Consider the following 14,450-nt stretch of genomic DNA (forward strand, 5'->3'; position numbering starts at 1 on the left):
GGAAAGCTCCTTGTGGCGTATTTGATATGCCAAAAAACAGTAACAACAAGTCTCAATGAAGACGTTACTGGTGCCCACTCGAGCAAAATCGATGAACAACAGGAGGACAGTGCTACTACAGTGCTACATTAGTGTTACCAGCATTATCAGTTTTGTTCAAAACGCTTATAGTCTGGGTGAAAATATTAGCCAGATGTATAAGATGCTTAGCAGATGGGACAAGACTGTCCATAAATATCTACTGAGTAAGATGAATAATTTGATAGAAGCAAGAGATTTCTGGGTAGTTATAGAAAAGGAAAAGGAAACAGTGGAAGCAAGTCTGGCCTAGACTAGACCTTCTTATTATTCAAAACATTTATTTTAATGATATTTTCTTTGAATTTTTCTGCTTGGTAATGTTGACAGAGAAATAATAGATTTTAGAATTAGTTTTTGCAACTTAGTAGATTAGAGATCCATAACTCATTAGCTTTATGTGTGGACATTAAGAAGAAGACATACAAGGGCATGAACAGAGCAGAGTGATAGGTTATTTAGAGAGGATAAATTAAGACTCTTGTAATTCGGGTCAGCCAATACCTGGTTTTTAAATGAATGACTAAGATTGGGTTTTTGAAATGAAATGAATGGATTGTTTAGATGGCATTATTAACTTAGGGACAGGATTTAGCTTAGTATTAAAGGGATTTAAAGGACCCATTTTTCAAATTTACTGAAGGTTTTACCAGTAAGCACTTAAGCAAATGTAAACATTCTGTGGACTACAGAGAAGCTGTGAATATACATCTCCACCCCCCGCCCCCCACCCCCAGCCCCTGCTCATGCACCAGACTGACTAAAGCTGGGCAGGGTTTCTCAGGGCTGTTAGGATTAATCTCCTGGTGTGTATATTGCAAATGTAGTAAGAATAGAAACATTTTATAAGTAAAGAAATTTCATTTTTTAGTGTTCACCAGCCATTTAAAGTGGCAGGAAGAACAAATTTGGGCCTAACCGAAAAAGAGTAGTGCTAATGTTTAGAACGTTATTTTTAAATAAAATACTTCAACATGGTGAGCTACATGTATGAAGAATACAATGTATGAATAATTACAAGAAGGCTGCTACAATTTTGAAAAGTTAACATCTTTTCTTTGTCATTAAAAAAAATAATTATTTTGAAGCATTATAAATTGTAAATATTTCCTGAGAGCAGTCCTGTTAAAGGGATTCTTTAATTCTTTGTGTCCTATTGTACCAGAAAGTATACGAAGACTCAAGAAATGGGACTATCAAGGGTTAACTCCCAAGGTGCTAGAGGTCAATCTGCCTTTGGTCCCTGGCACTGCATATGGTCCTCAAAGCTCTGCCAGGAGTGAGCCCTGAGCACAGCTGGTGTGACCCCAAAACAAACAAATCAGGAAGAAAAAGTTAACTATCATGTCACAGTAGTTTAGTTTTTTAATTGTAGTCACTAAGAAATAAATCTAAGGAGCAGTAGTCAGGAGATAGTATTAGCTCTTTTTTGCGTGGTTTATAAACATTTGTTTTATCCAGATTTCTAGGTTGGTTATTTTAGACTATAAAGGTGAGTCGATTCTTCCTGAAGAAAACAAGGGTTGTATGTATGGACAGAGTTGAGACACTGGAAAGAGAATGTGGATGGAATGAGCCACAGGATAGCAGATCGTGTCAGCATAAGGGACCAGAGCCCTGGGAGCATGCGGACCAACTTGAGGGGAGGAGGGCGGGTGACAGGGTGAGAGGTGTCCTCCCAGGATCTGAGAGGATGAGTAAGAAATAGCCACATGAAAGATTGAGAAAGATACTGGGTGGAGAGCAAGCGGCTGCATTCACTTCACGGAGAGACCTTTCGCCTAGACTACAGATTGCAGAACAGGAGCCAGCAGGCACCTCCTGAAGAGGCACTTTTTTGTTTGGTCTGCTATGCTTTTTTACAGTTGCCAGTGTTTAAAAATAGAAGATTTTAACATGAAACCTCAGATTTCTGCATTTCTTTTCATGGTATCTGCCAGCCAAACCTATTTTTTTTCCTCAAATATTGCTCTTTGAAAACAAAAGGGGGGGGGGCGGGGGAAGCAGACGTTATTTCTTTATTATTTCCAGCCTAGTTCTCCCAGGTCCCTGTGTTGATCAGCACTGTCCAGGATCAGAGGCTCTGATTTCCGGGGACAGTGTGAGGCCTGGCTTCGCCTGTATCTACATCTTCATCTCCGGTTTCCGCCCAAGCATGCATCTCCAAAGTGTCTGCGGAGCAGCAGGGATGGCTGGCTGGCTTGTTTGTTAGCATTTTTTAAAAAAAACTTTCATTATATAATAATGCTATAAAGAATTTAAAAAACGTTCACCCTAATTTTATGGAGGCTAACAAACGTAACTTGCATCACAATTTAAGTTTCCCTGAATTAGAAGGCTGAATCAAAGAAGTTAAGTCAATATTTGGATAAGGTATATTCAGGTTTTTTTCTCTCTGACCCATTTTTATCTTCCTCCCAGACTAATAAGATTCTTTTCTTTGATTTACTTATTTGGTTTTGAATTTTTTTGTTTGTCTTTTGGTTTGGGGGCCATGCCTAGTGGTGTGGAGAGCTTACTCAGGGGTCATTCACCCAAGGCTCTGGGGTGCCAGAGAACTAACCTGGGCTAGCCTCTTGCTCGCTTCATGCCTTTCTTACTGGAATCTCACTTCAGCCCATCTTTTAGTTGATTTTCAGAAAGTTATTCATCTCTAACCTGCTTTGTTTTCTTCCTTGAAAATATGAAAGTTTTCTTGATAAAATGCGATAGAGCCTACGTTCTGAGTAGAATCATGTCAAAAAGACCTTCTTTGAAGCATTTTTTTCTCTTAAGCATGTCTTATATTTCCTCTAAAATATGCCCTGTGTACTCTTTTTCTTAACGTTTTCCTTCAATTCTGAATTGACAGTAATGGTTGCCACCTTGCAGCATCTTTGTCTTGACATTTGTTGAATACACCTAAATCGGTTTCACAAGCGACATTTCCAGAATAGTTTTGTGTAGACACCTCCCACAGCCGGTGCAGCGGCAAGTATGAGATTGGTACGGAAATAAAATTTGCATTAGCTTTGTTTGGTTAAGGTTTGGGGATTTATTTTGTTTTTCAATAAAGGAAATTTTAATTTGTGATTTAAAATCCTTCTAAAATAATAACAAAAGTAGGAGACTCATTGTTATATAAACCAGTTATCTACAGAGATGCTTAAAATATAATGCTTTCTTAATTTGTAATTTCATATGTGTCTCTAGCACATTAACAAGAAATGCTACATTTCTCCTGTGAGTTATTTAAATAAGTAATTTAAATTATGTTTATTAAGTATAGTAAACAGGCACCAATTTAAAGCCAGTATATTATGCCATTTGTTTCTAATTTTTATAGAAAGTCCCACTTCAATAAAGCTGAGGACTGCTCTTTAGTAAAGAAAGAAATGCTATGTCTTAAAGAAAGAATAAATAATTTGTAGAAATGTTGACAAATTTCTCCCCATTCACAGTCTATTAGTTTTTCTAAGTAGCCTTGGGCAGGAATAACAGAAGTAGAAAGATTCCATGCTTTGATGCTCAGTAGAAAGATATCTCAATTTAAAATGTAATTCAGTTTTGAATATGAGTTTGGAAATAAATCATCATTCAAACCTCAGCATGAGCCATGAATATATTTGCATGAGTGAGTGAACGAATATAAAAGAATTTTGAAGTTCTGAAAAATCACTAGATCTTTTTCTGTGACCCACTCCCCCTCAAATAATGTTATTTTCCTATTTAGACATTTACTGCTTTATTGAAAATTTAAAATGTTGTGCAAAACTATCATATCCCCACTTCCCTATTTTTCTGATCTTTTCTATAATTTGCTCCAGGGTGTTCTTAATAAAAGCCCTTTCTAAGGAAGTGTATAAGAAAACTAACATTTTATTGTTTTTCTGTGATCAGTCTGATGCTGTCTTTTTTTTCTTATAATTTAATACAATAAAATAAAAATTCAAAGTTACACATAAAAATAGCTTGGCCATCTTAAATAGATACCTTTTCACATCAGTCATACATTTATACATAAGAAATGACATTGTTGAGTAATATACATAATTTCATATTCAAATATGAATATGAAATTATTCAAAGATTTTAACCAAGTTTATCAGCCCCTATTTCCAGCTCTATTTTAGCATCTCTTCTTTTTAAGTAATTTTGTCTCATTTCTTCTGTTTTTTTCCTGCAAACCCTTTATAACTTAAGAGTTAATTGTTTCTTATTTATATTTGGTTAATGCCTATATTACTTTCTGGACTAAACTTTTGCTTTCTACTTTGTTCACTGATGAATATGAATGCATAACATAGTGTCTGAGCATTATGACAAGGAGAAAGATTGAATAATTGACCTAAAATAACAAGAAATCAGCCATAAATTTTTTTAAAAAGCCCTTAGGTCTTAGCCCTGATCACATTTTATCAATAGTAAGTTCAGATAATTACAATTGGATTTAACAGAGATGAGAAGTGAACCACTTTATATCTCTGAAAAAGTTTCTTTATTAAAACAGCTGATCTTTAATAGCACTATGATAGTTATAGGTTTCATAGTAAATCAAACTACTTTTTAAAAAATAGCACAGGGGCTGGGGCAATAGCACAGTGAGTAGGGCATTTGCCTTGTACGCGGCTGACCCAGGTTCGATTCCCAGCATCCCATATGATCCTCTGAGCACCAGAGTCATTACTGAGTGCAGAGCCAGGAGTAAACCTTGTGCTTTACCAGGTGTGACCCAGAAATAATAAGAAAAAAAAAAGATGGCCCAGATACTGCTTAATTTTCTTTTATCCCAGAACCATTATTCTTGATATTCTACATACAGTTTCCAAAAGAAATTTTTGCTGCTGTATTTTTGTTATGGGCAAAGATTTTAACCAAAGTTCTGTAGATAGCTTTTTGTTCAAGTAGTTGTTTTAATCTGCTTATATGATGCTGTCAAAAAAACACTGTCCTCCCGTCGTTCATCGATTTGCTCGAGCGGGCCCATTAATGTCTCCATTTTGAGACTTGTTGTTACTGTGTTTGGCATATTGAATACGTCATGGGTAGCTTGCCAGGCTTTGCCGTGCAGGCGAGATACCCTCAGTAGCTTGCCGGGCTCTCCGAGAGGGGCAGAGGAATCCAACCCGGCTTGGCCTGGCTGACTACGCACAAGGCAAATGCCATACCACTGTGCTATAAAGGTTCAGAATTTATGCAAGCTTCGCATAACATAAAAAAAATACATAGAATGTGACAAATTTGGTGTTTTGTTAAGTCAGTAAACAAAAAATACAAACTGACAGAGTTAGATTCAGAATAATAGGGCTAAATATGCAAACCATGATGCCAATGTACCAGTCTGTGACTGGGAGTGCCTGTACCCTGCCCAGCCCTTTCTCCCAGTACTATCTTTCATAATATCTGGATGGTTGATAAAACTCATGAGCCACCTGTTTCTTTCTTGTTCCTGTTTCTTAGTTGAACATTTGGTAACAATTGTGGTGGTATGCTCACAGTTGTTTTTCCTGGAAGTGAATGAATATCCCTCACTGCTGGCCAAAATGAAAGACTTCTTTCCTGTCAATCTTCCTGAAAAGTACATGTAATGATTTTTCTCCTCCAGCACCCATTCTTGCATTCAGTCTTACTTCTTGAAACCCACTGTGACTCTCCTGACAGCCCCACTTGAGATGAATGTTCCGAAGATGTTCTGTTTGCTCTCTTGTACCACACTCAGTGCCTACTTGTTTTCCACTGTAGGATAACTGCACCCATGACAGAGCCTGCATCTAATATAAAAGCATCATATCATACGTTCTTGATGGTTTTCATCTCAGATAATGCAATAGAAAGCTAGGCTAGTTTCACAATGGGGTAAACTGAAGGAGCTTTAAGACTCTCAGCATATCCAAGAAGTCAGTAAATCAGATTATACCAGCATGCCTCACACACTCGACAGAGAACTCCACATTACATGCCTGCACCAGCAAATAGATCTGAGTCCAGACGGGTCCTAGTTCTAAGTTACTCAGTTTGCGCTCACTCTTGCACTGAGTCTGAGTTTCTCATCTGTCAAATGGATGGGGATAAACAATAAACTTGTTTCGCATTGTTATTTTTTGTTTTGCTTTGTTGTTAATGCCATACCAATTGTCGGCATTTTTTGTTTTGCTTTATTGTTAATGCCATACCAACTGTCGGCACAGATTTTCTAAATAGACTCTCAAACATTACTAGTGGGAATGTAAACTAGTATAAACCCTCTTGAGTACAGACTGGCAAGAGATCCTCTAAAATGTGCATATCTCTTTTAGCATCGGGTCTCATATCTGGTTTATCTTCAGAATTTATCCTAATCAAAATGGTGAACAGTTATTCTATAACAGAGCGAGAGCAGTAGTACAGCTGGTAGGGCACTTGCCAACATGGATTTGATCTCTGGTACCCTATATGGTCCCCTGAGCACCGCTGCGATTGATCCCTGAGCACAGAGCCAGGAGTAAGCCTTGTGCACCTCTGGGTATGGCCCAAAAACCAAAATAATAATAGCCTGTAATGTATTCATCACAACAACACATTCTAATATTTGTTTTTAGAAAAAGGGTAAAAATATCAGCTATCCCAAAAGAATATATAGATTGGATTAATTGTGTATTCACAGAGTAGATAACTGTGTGCTTATTAATGAAAGTGATATAAAATAATTCTTAATGGCATACAGATATTATTAATAGTATATTGAAATAGAGTAAACTCAAAATTTTTCTCACTTATTGTAATAGATACATCATTGTAAAAAGGTTACAAATTAGAAACTAGTGTTTCTCTAAATAATTTTAAATATTTTGTGAGACTTTTTTATAGTTTCAGGTTTGCTGAAATGCACATACATTTGTTTTACAATCTTAAGTTTCACCAAAAAAAATGTAGTACAAGAAAATTAAAATATCCGAGTTTTAGTATGGACAATTCTCAAAAAATTAGAAATTGAGCTCCCATTTGGCCCAGCAATACTGGGAATATAACCCAGATTGGCAAAAAAGTACAGTCAAAATGACATCTGCACTTCTATGTTCATTGCTGCACTGTTCACAATAGCAAAATTTGGAAAAAACCCAAGTGCCCGAGAACAGATGACTGGTTAAAGAAACTTTGGTACATCAACACAATGGAATTCTGTGCAGCATGTCAGAAAAGATGAAGTCATGAAATTTACATACAAGTGGTTCTACATGGAATGTATCATGCTAATTGAAATGAGCCAGAAAGAGAGGGACAGACATAGAAAGACTGCACTCAGTTGGGGATATAAAGTAACAGAATGGGAGTTGAACACCCAAGAATAGTTGAGATAAGTACCAGGAGGTCTGCTCCACGGCTTGGAAGCCGGTAGCACATGTTGGGGGAAAAGGCAGCTCAGATAGAGAAGGGAACACCAAGTAAAGGATGTTTGGAGGAATCGCTCAGGATGTGAGATGCGTGCTGAAAGTAGACTATAGACCAAACAGAATGGCTACTTAATACCTCTATTGCAAACTACAACACCCTAGAGGAATGATGGAGCAAAAGGGAATGCCCTGCCACAGAGGCGGGGTGGGGGGGATGGGGTGTGGGGGTGGGAAAGCTAGTGGGATCATTGGTGGTGGAAAATGGGCACTGGTGGAGGGGATCAATTGGGTACTCAATCATTGTATGACTGAAACCCAAGCACAAAAGTTTGTAAGTCCACAACTGTACCTCATGGTGTTTCACTAATTTAAAAAATTATATATATATACATATATATATATATCTGAGTTTTTATAGAGAGCACCTTTGCTCATAATATGAGAAAGCCCTAAAATTTGCCTTTTCCGCTTTGGGAGGGAAAATAGGTACTTTGAAGTATCTAGGTGTTGACAGTGATCATGGCTATTGAGTAAATAGCCTCAGTTTTTGACATGGCTTGTCAATCCATACAATTTTCATTTGTGCAACTGAGCACACTGATTTAGGCAGAAATAATGCTCATGATTTTTTGTGATTCCATCAGAGAGGGTCAAAAACTATATTTCCCTGTAAAATTGCCTACTTCATAAATTAAACTCATGCGCTGTTCTAAAAGGGCTTTTCATACCACTAATTTGAATACAGCTGACTTCCACAGACCTTGGAGAAGTCAACAATCTTTATGTAGATACACACACACACACATACACACGGTTCAATTCAGGAAAAATAAAAATGTTTGAGACACATATTTCTCTCATTCAAAATAAAGTTAGCTTTTTGAGTACCAAAGTGGGGTGAGGGAGAGACTATTCTTATATGCTATAAACTACCTTATTGAAAGAACAAGTTGTAATATGTTCAGGCTTTCAGCCATGTAAATTCTCCTTCTGGTCATATTTGAGCTATAACAACATAGGAACATCTTCCTAATCTTTCATCTGGAAAATTATATTGTCTGCAATACTAGGATGCTCCAGGTCACATGGCGTATATCACTACCTTAAGGAAATTCATTTCAGTAGATGGTGAGAAATAAGAAGAAAGTAAGGTTGACAGAGACAGAGACATAGATTGCTTAACTGGGGTGTTTAGGTCTGAAGAGGGGATAGTAGAACCATGGGGGAAACATGACCAAAGTGATTGGAGGATTCAGAAAGTAGGAGGTACAGAGAAGAGAAAGCACAGGAGAGGGAGGAGAACAAATAAGATCAAAAGTAGAGAATTTACCTTTAAAAATGTAAAAGATGGGTGCATGTGCTGCCCGAGCCCACGTGCTTTTTGCGCTCACGTGGCCGAGCACATGTGGTGCCTGAGCACGTGTGTCACCCACATCTCCCCTCTTGAGATGCTTACTTTCATGCTTTCATGTATGTGTAGGGGCTCTCTCCACCCTTGGAGAAGCCTGGGCTGTCTCTTGAGCACATTACTCTCCACTCTCCCACTTTCTCTCCCTCCTTCCCTTCAAAACCTCCAAATAAAAACTCTAATTTCACTGCTCTTCTACTCCTGAAATTCCTTTCTGCAAGCGGAGACAAGTACCCAGTAACCCTGGGTCCCAGGTGACAGAGGTGGGTCAGGAGAAAGTGACCATCTCTCTCCTCCCTACCTCACCTGAGCCACCCATGGGACCCCCTAGAAGCCCTCGGGGATTCTCCTTCACACTCAGTGTTTCTCTAGGTCTCCCTGCCACTCTGCTGGCCGGGCTCACCCTCATGGCAAGGGTCACCTTCACACAGGGTCTCTGCTGTGCTGTGACAACCCTCTATGCCCCTCAGGCTGGACCTTAGGGTGCAGTGTCTTATCCACAAGGAAACAAAGTCTCCCTTCATCCTTAGAGCAGTTTGGGTAGGTGCCAGGCTGTCTCAGGAGCCTTGGACCAGCTGGTGACTGCAGTGGCAGGGATTGGGGGTCCCCAAAACATCCTCGGATCTCACTGAGTCCGAATTAGCCAGGTCAACCCCCAACCCCCACCCCTCACAAAGGAAAATGCCACTGAGGTCGCAGCAGTGACTAAGTTCACAGAAAGACCGGTCCCTCTGGAAAAAAAATGTAAACCATGGGAGAAAGTTACAGAAAGGAAAGAGGCCACTCACCACTGTGTGAGTGGAAAGGATATTCATTGAGGGAATTGGGGCCGAGAATGAATCTGGATCCCTGAGAAAAGAAAGAGGAGGTCAGTCACTGTGAAGAAGTTGAGAGAAATTCATCCCAGCCAAGTACCGATGCTGTTAAGCCAGTCCAACCTCTTTACTGTGTGACTAGTTAATGTGATTGAGGATATCGGTAGATTTTAAGGAGTAACCAGGAATAAGGAATGGAAATTCCTGGGACCACAATGAATATATATTACAAAGATGGTTCATTGTTTTTGTTGTTGTTGTTGTTGTTGTTGTTGTTTTAAATTTATTTTATTGAATCACAGTGAGAAAAGTTACAAAGCTTTCAGGTTTAAGTCTCAGTCATACAGTGATCAAACACGCATCCCTTCACCAGTGCATATTTTCCACCACCAAAAACCCCAGTATACCCCCCCATCCCACCCCTCCCAATGCCTGTGAGGCAGATGATTTCCACTCAACTCTCTCTTTACTTTGAGTACATTCATTATTTTGACATAAGATGCACCATTATTATTTGGAATTTTCCCCCAACAATCAGACTTCCTGAAAAGATATTGTGAAATAATTTGTTTTCCACTGCTGGTTATAAAGACCACATGATGTTGTGTGGCCACAATAGCCACCAGGCGATTTTGGATTTCTGATATTTTACTAATTAAGTCTGGAGGGATTTCTGCCCAAAGCCTCATAGTTACGAGATTCATTTGTATGCCTCTGGGGCCATGGCCGTTCCGGAGAGCTGCTCGTGGGGGGCAACTCATGGCCTCAGTGGGGCGGGAAGGACGTGCCGGTTCTGCCCCCCATCCCATGAGGCCGCAGTTGCCCTGTCACCGCTGGCTCATACCTGGCTGTCCAGTAAGCTCTGAGGCAGTGGCCACTGTGCTGCAGGGGAGTGGGGGTGGGATGGGGGTGGAGGCGGAAGGGACAGACACCCTTTCCCTCCCGAGGCGGGGGTGGGGGGAATGGGCACAGCGCCATAGCTTAATGCATAGTCCATTCACATTTCTGCCCAAAGCTGCTGGGTTCCAAATTAGGTCTGTGTGCGTCTGGGGCCATGGCCATGCCGGAGAGCTGCTCGTGGAGGGACAGACATGGTTCATTGTTCTGTCAAAAGTTTTTTTTATAACATATACCTAGGTATCATTTTCTATAAAGACTGCTCTGCCTTGGGGCTAGAGCGATTGTACAGCAGGGATGGTGCTAGCCTTGCACATGGCCAGCCAGGCTTTGATACCCAGCATTTCATATGCTCCTTGGGGGAGTTCCAGAAACCCCAAGGAGAAATTCCTGTGTGCATACCCAGGAGTAAGGTCCAAGCATGACTGGAAATAGCCCCAAAAAACAACTGCTATGCTGTTGGGTTCCCTTTTCTGAGAAGCATGGCTGTAGGATTGGAAAGAGTCCCTCCCATTTACATTTATCAGAGTGGAATTTCCCCGGAGTTGTCCAGCAAGGTTTCTTCTGCTTTTTGTGCTGCAATGAGGTGACTTAATATTTTCAGTGGACGGGCTCGCCCTGCTGAGGTCTAACTGGTTATAATTTCTGCAAGTTAAATTTTTTCTTAAAGAAGGAATCTGCTAGACACAGGCTTTCTCACCTGCTAAAATTACACTGTATTCCTGTGAGTAGAAGAGTGTTATTTCAGGGGTGTGCAGTATACACACAGTATTTCTGTTTCTTGGGGAATTAGCGATCACTACACCGGGGCTCTTCTACACTGGTAGCTCTGCTCCCTAGAAGCTGTCCACTGGGAACTCTGCTTCCCAGGGAGCACTGTATAGAATGTAATTGTGTGGGATCTCTGAATGCTACACAGACAATTTCCTCAGAAGCAGAATTATGGCTTCTGTAAGAAAGCAAACTAGAGTAATTGACTCTGTTTCTAGAGAAAGAATAAATAAACATGTAAGTAAGCATTTTTTAATACTTAAAAAAAATCCTTTACAAGAATTCTAAAGACTACTTTTAAAAAGTAGACCCAAAGAACAAGTTCCTTTATCTGTAAATCTTTAATAAAATTTCCCTATTATAGTGTTCTTATATCCATGGTTATGTATCTTATGGCTCCAGTTATCCATGGTCAATTGCAATTCAAAATATAAAATCCTTGAAATAAATAATTTACACATTTAAAAAAAAAAAAAGTAGACCCAGTCAGAGCAACTGTACAGCAGGCAGGCCTTGCATGCACTGACCTGACCTTCATCCCTGGCACCACATATGGCCTCCTGGGTTCCGAGGGCACGCTAGCATCCTGAGCAAAAAGCAAGGAGTCAGTACCCCTTGATGTGGCCCATAAAAAATTAAAAGTGTGGCCATTGCATTTATACTCCAGGACATTAATTTAAAAAAAAAAAAGATGTACACATCACCTGTTTGCATTACAGTACACAAGAGCCAAAGTATGAAAACAACCCAATGTCAAATGATAGAGGAAGTTTGATAAGAAAGTAGGTTGGGAAGAGGGAGGGAGCCTTGTGTTGATGAAGAGGCATTCACACTGGTGTTGAGTCTGGAGTTAGAACATTGAATGCCTGAAACTCATTGATTACCTGAAAACAACTTTGGAAACCACAGTGAATAAAAAAAAATTTTAAGTGGGCCCATTAAGAATCAGCTTTATAATCTTCATTACCAATATACAGTTTTGACAATTTATATGTAATTATATAACAGGGGCTGGAGCGATAGCACAGCAGGTAGGGCGTTTGTCTTGCATGCAGCCAGCCCGGCCGAGCCAGGTTCGATACCTCCGCCCCTCTCGGAGAGCCCGGCAAGCTACCGAGAATATCTCGCCCGCACAGCAAAGCCTGGTAAGCTACCCGTGACGTATTCAATATGCCAAACTTAGTAATAGCAAGTCTCAAAATGGAGACGTTACTGGGCCTGCTCAAGCAAATCAGTGAACAACGGAAGGACAGTGACAGTATATAACATTATATAAGGCCCTTAGTAGTCTGTGTTCATAAGACAAGTTAGTGCATTAAAACTAAAATGGAAGTGCGCTCACTGCAAGACAGCCTCCTGGCATTTCAGTCTTAGCATGAAACCTACCCAATGTAGAGTCTGTAATTGGGAATAGATTTTTCTCTGTTGCACGGTTGATATCCACTATTGACAATTAGGAAATGCTTTAAAATAAACTATAAATAAATGGTTAAAACTATTTCTAGAATTAGATACTAGGTTTTGTTCAGAGGTCTTGTGTCTGACTTACTTATCTATAGCTGTGACTTCTGTAAAACAGAATATGTTTAAAGCAGTCAATGTTGATTCTCACTGGTAACCTCTCTCACATAAGAACAAATCCAACTAAGAAGGGACAGAACCTGGAATACAATCCAGAACATTCTACTGTCACTCTCTCTTTTTAAAAGTTTGTTTGTTTGAGGGCCACCCCCAGCAATTCTCAGGAGCATTCCTGTCTCTGTGCTCAGGAATCAGTCCTGGCGGGGCTGAGGACTGTATGAGGTGCTTGGGATCAAGCTCAGGATGGCTGCTCTTAAGGCAAAGCCCTACCCGCTATACCGTCTCTCCGACCCCTCCACTCTCTCTCTCAACTTCTTGATTCCCAGTTGACAAGATCAAGAGGAGCAGCCAGAGTTCAAACAAACACAGTTCCTTCATACTGTAATCTTCATGAAAAGGATGTCCTTTAATAGGAAAGATACCAGTCTAGTACTCCCTCATAGGTCACTGCTAGAGGTAGAGGACCCCTTCCTCAGCTCTGCTCCAGCCAGCATGCTGTTTGCATAGGGAATAATTGCTCTGTATCGTCTCTTTTCAGCCCGTTGCTGGCAGTGTCCTTTGCCACTTGCTGTGCTGTTCCAGGAGTTGCCCTTCTCACCTGGGGGGTGAATCCTCTCACAGGTGCCCTGGGGGCTTTCAACATCTTTCTGTACACTTGCTGTTATACGCCACTGAAGAGGATCAGCATTGCCAACACGTGGGTCGGAGCTGTGGTTGGGGCCATCCCACCTGTCATGGGCTGGACAGCAGTTACTGGCAGCCTGGATGCTGGTGAGTATCTCCCCACGTTAAGTCCTGGCTTCTCTCAACGGATCTGGGCACAGGTATTAGAACTAATAGGCCACTGACCCTCTGATGCAGTTTAGTGTACATGTGTTGCAGAGTCTAGGTTCTTAGATTCAGTTTTTGTAGCACTAATTTTCACCCCACAAATTCAGAGTGCTGATATGGCACTCTGAAATACTGTAGCACTGTCTGTAGCACTGTCCTCCCATTTGCTTGAGCGAGCACCAGTAATGTCTCCATTGCGAGACTTGTTACTGATTTTTGCACATCGAATACACCACGGGGAGCTTGCCAGACTCTGCTGTGCAGGCAGGATACTCTCGGTAGCTTGCCAGGCTCTCCGAGAGGGATGGAGGAATCAAACCCAGGTCGGCCGCGTGCAAGGCAAATGCCTTACCCACTGTGCTATTGCTCCAGCCCCGGAAATAGTATATATATATCGAATTAAAGGGTGACTATGAAAGCAATTTGCATCAGCCTGTGACAACAGATTGAGTGAAAACAAAGAACCTAAAACTCACAAATCCAATGAGGATTGCTGGTCTATTTGGAATGTTGGTGTCCTATGTGGGCTAAGGGGTTATTGGCTTCCACTCCTGTGGTAATGGATATTCCCACTTTGGCAAACCTCCTCCTTCACTCCCCCAGTGCTAAGTTCCTCAGACCTCCCCTCCTGCCCGCCCCCCCCCCAATCCTTATGAAAGAACAGACTATTTTCATTAACTTCAATGTACTTTTATATAATTGTTAAATTGTTCATGCTGT

General features: G+C 40.6%; 1 protein-coding gene across 2 annotated transcripts in view; it reads left to right on the forward strand.

Moving 5' to 3' along the window:
- Positions 1–14,450, forward strand: part of LOC130027223 (protoheme IX farnesyltransferase, mitochondrial) — a 128,214-nt gene that overhangs the window by 101,698 nt on the left and 12,066 nt on the right. The window contains exons 5-6 of one of the 2 annotated variants that reach the window (XM_056117895.1): positions 5,556–5,635; positions 13,438–13,670. In XM_056117895.1, coding sequence (XP_055973870.1) covers positions 5,556–5,635; positions 13,438–13,670 — 313 coding nt within the window. The remainder of the gene's footprint in view (positions 1–5,555; positions 5,636–13,437; positions 13,671–14,450) is intronic. The other variant, XM_056117896.1, reaches the window with a different exon arrangement.

The sequence above is a fragment of the Sorex fumeus genome, unplaced genomic scaffold (genome assembly GCF_029834395.1).
Source record: "Sorex fumeus unplaced genomic scaffold, SorFum_2.1 ptg000036l, whole genome shotgun sequence".
NCBI classification, from domain to species: Eukaryota; Metazoa; Chordata; class Mammalia; order Eulipotyphla; family Soricidae; genus Sorex; species Sorex fumeus.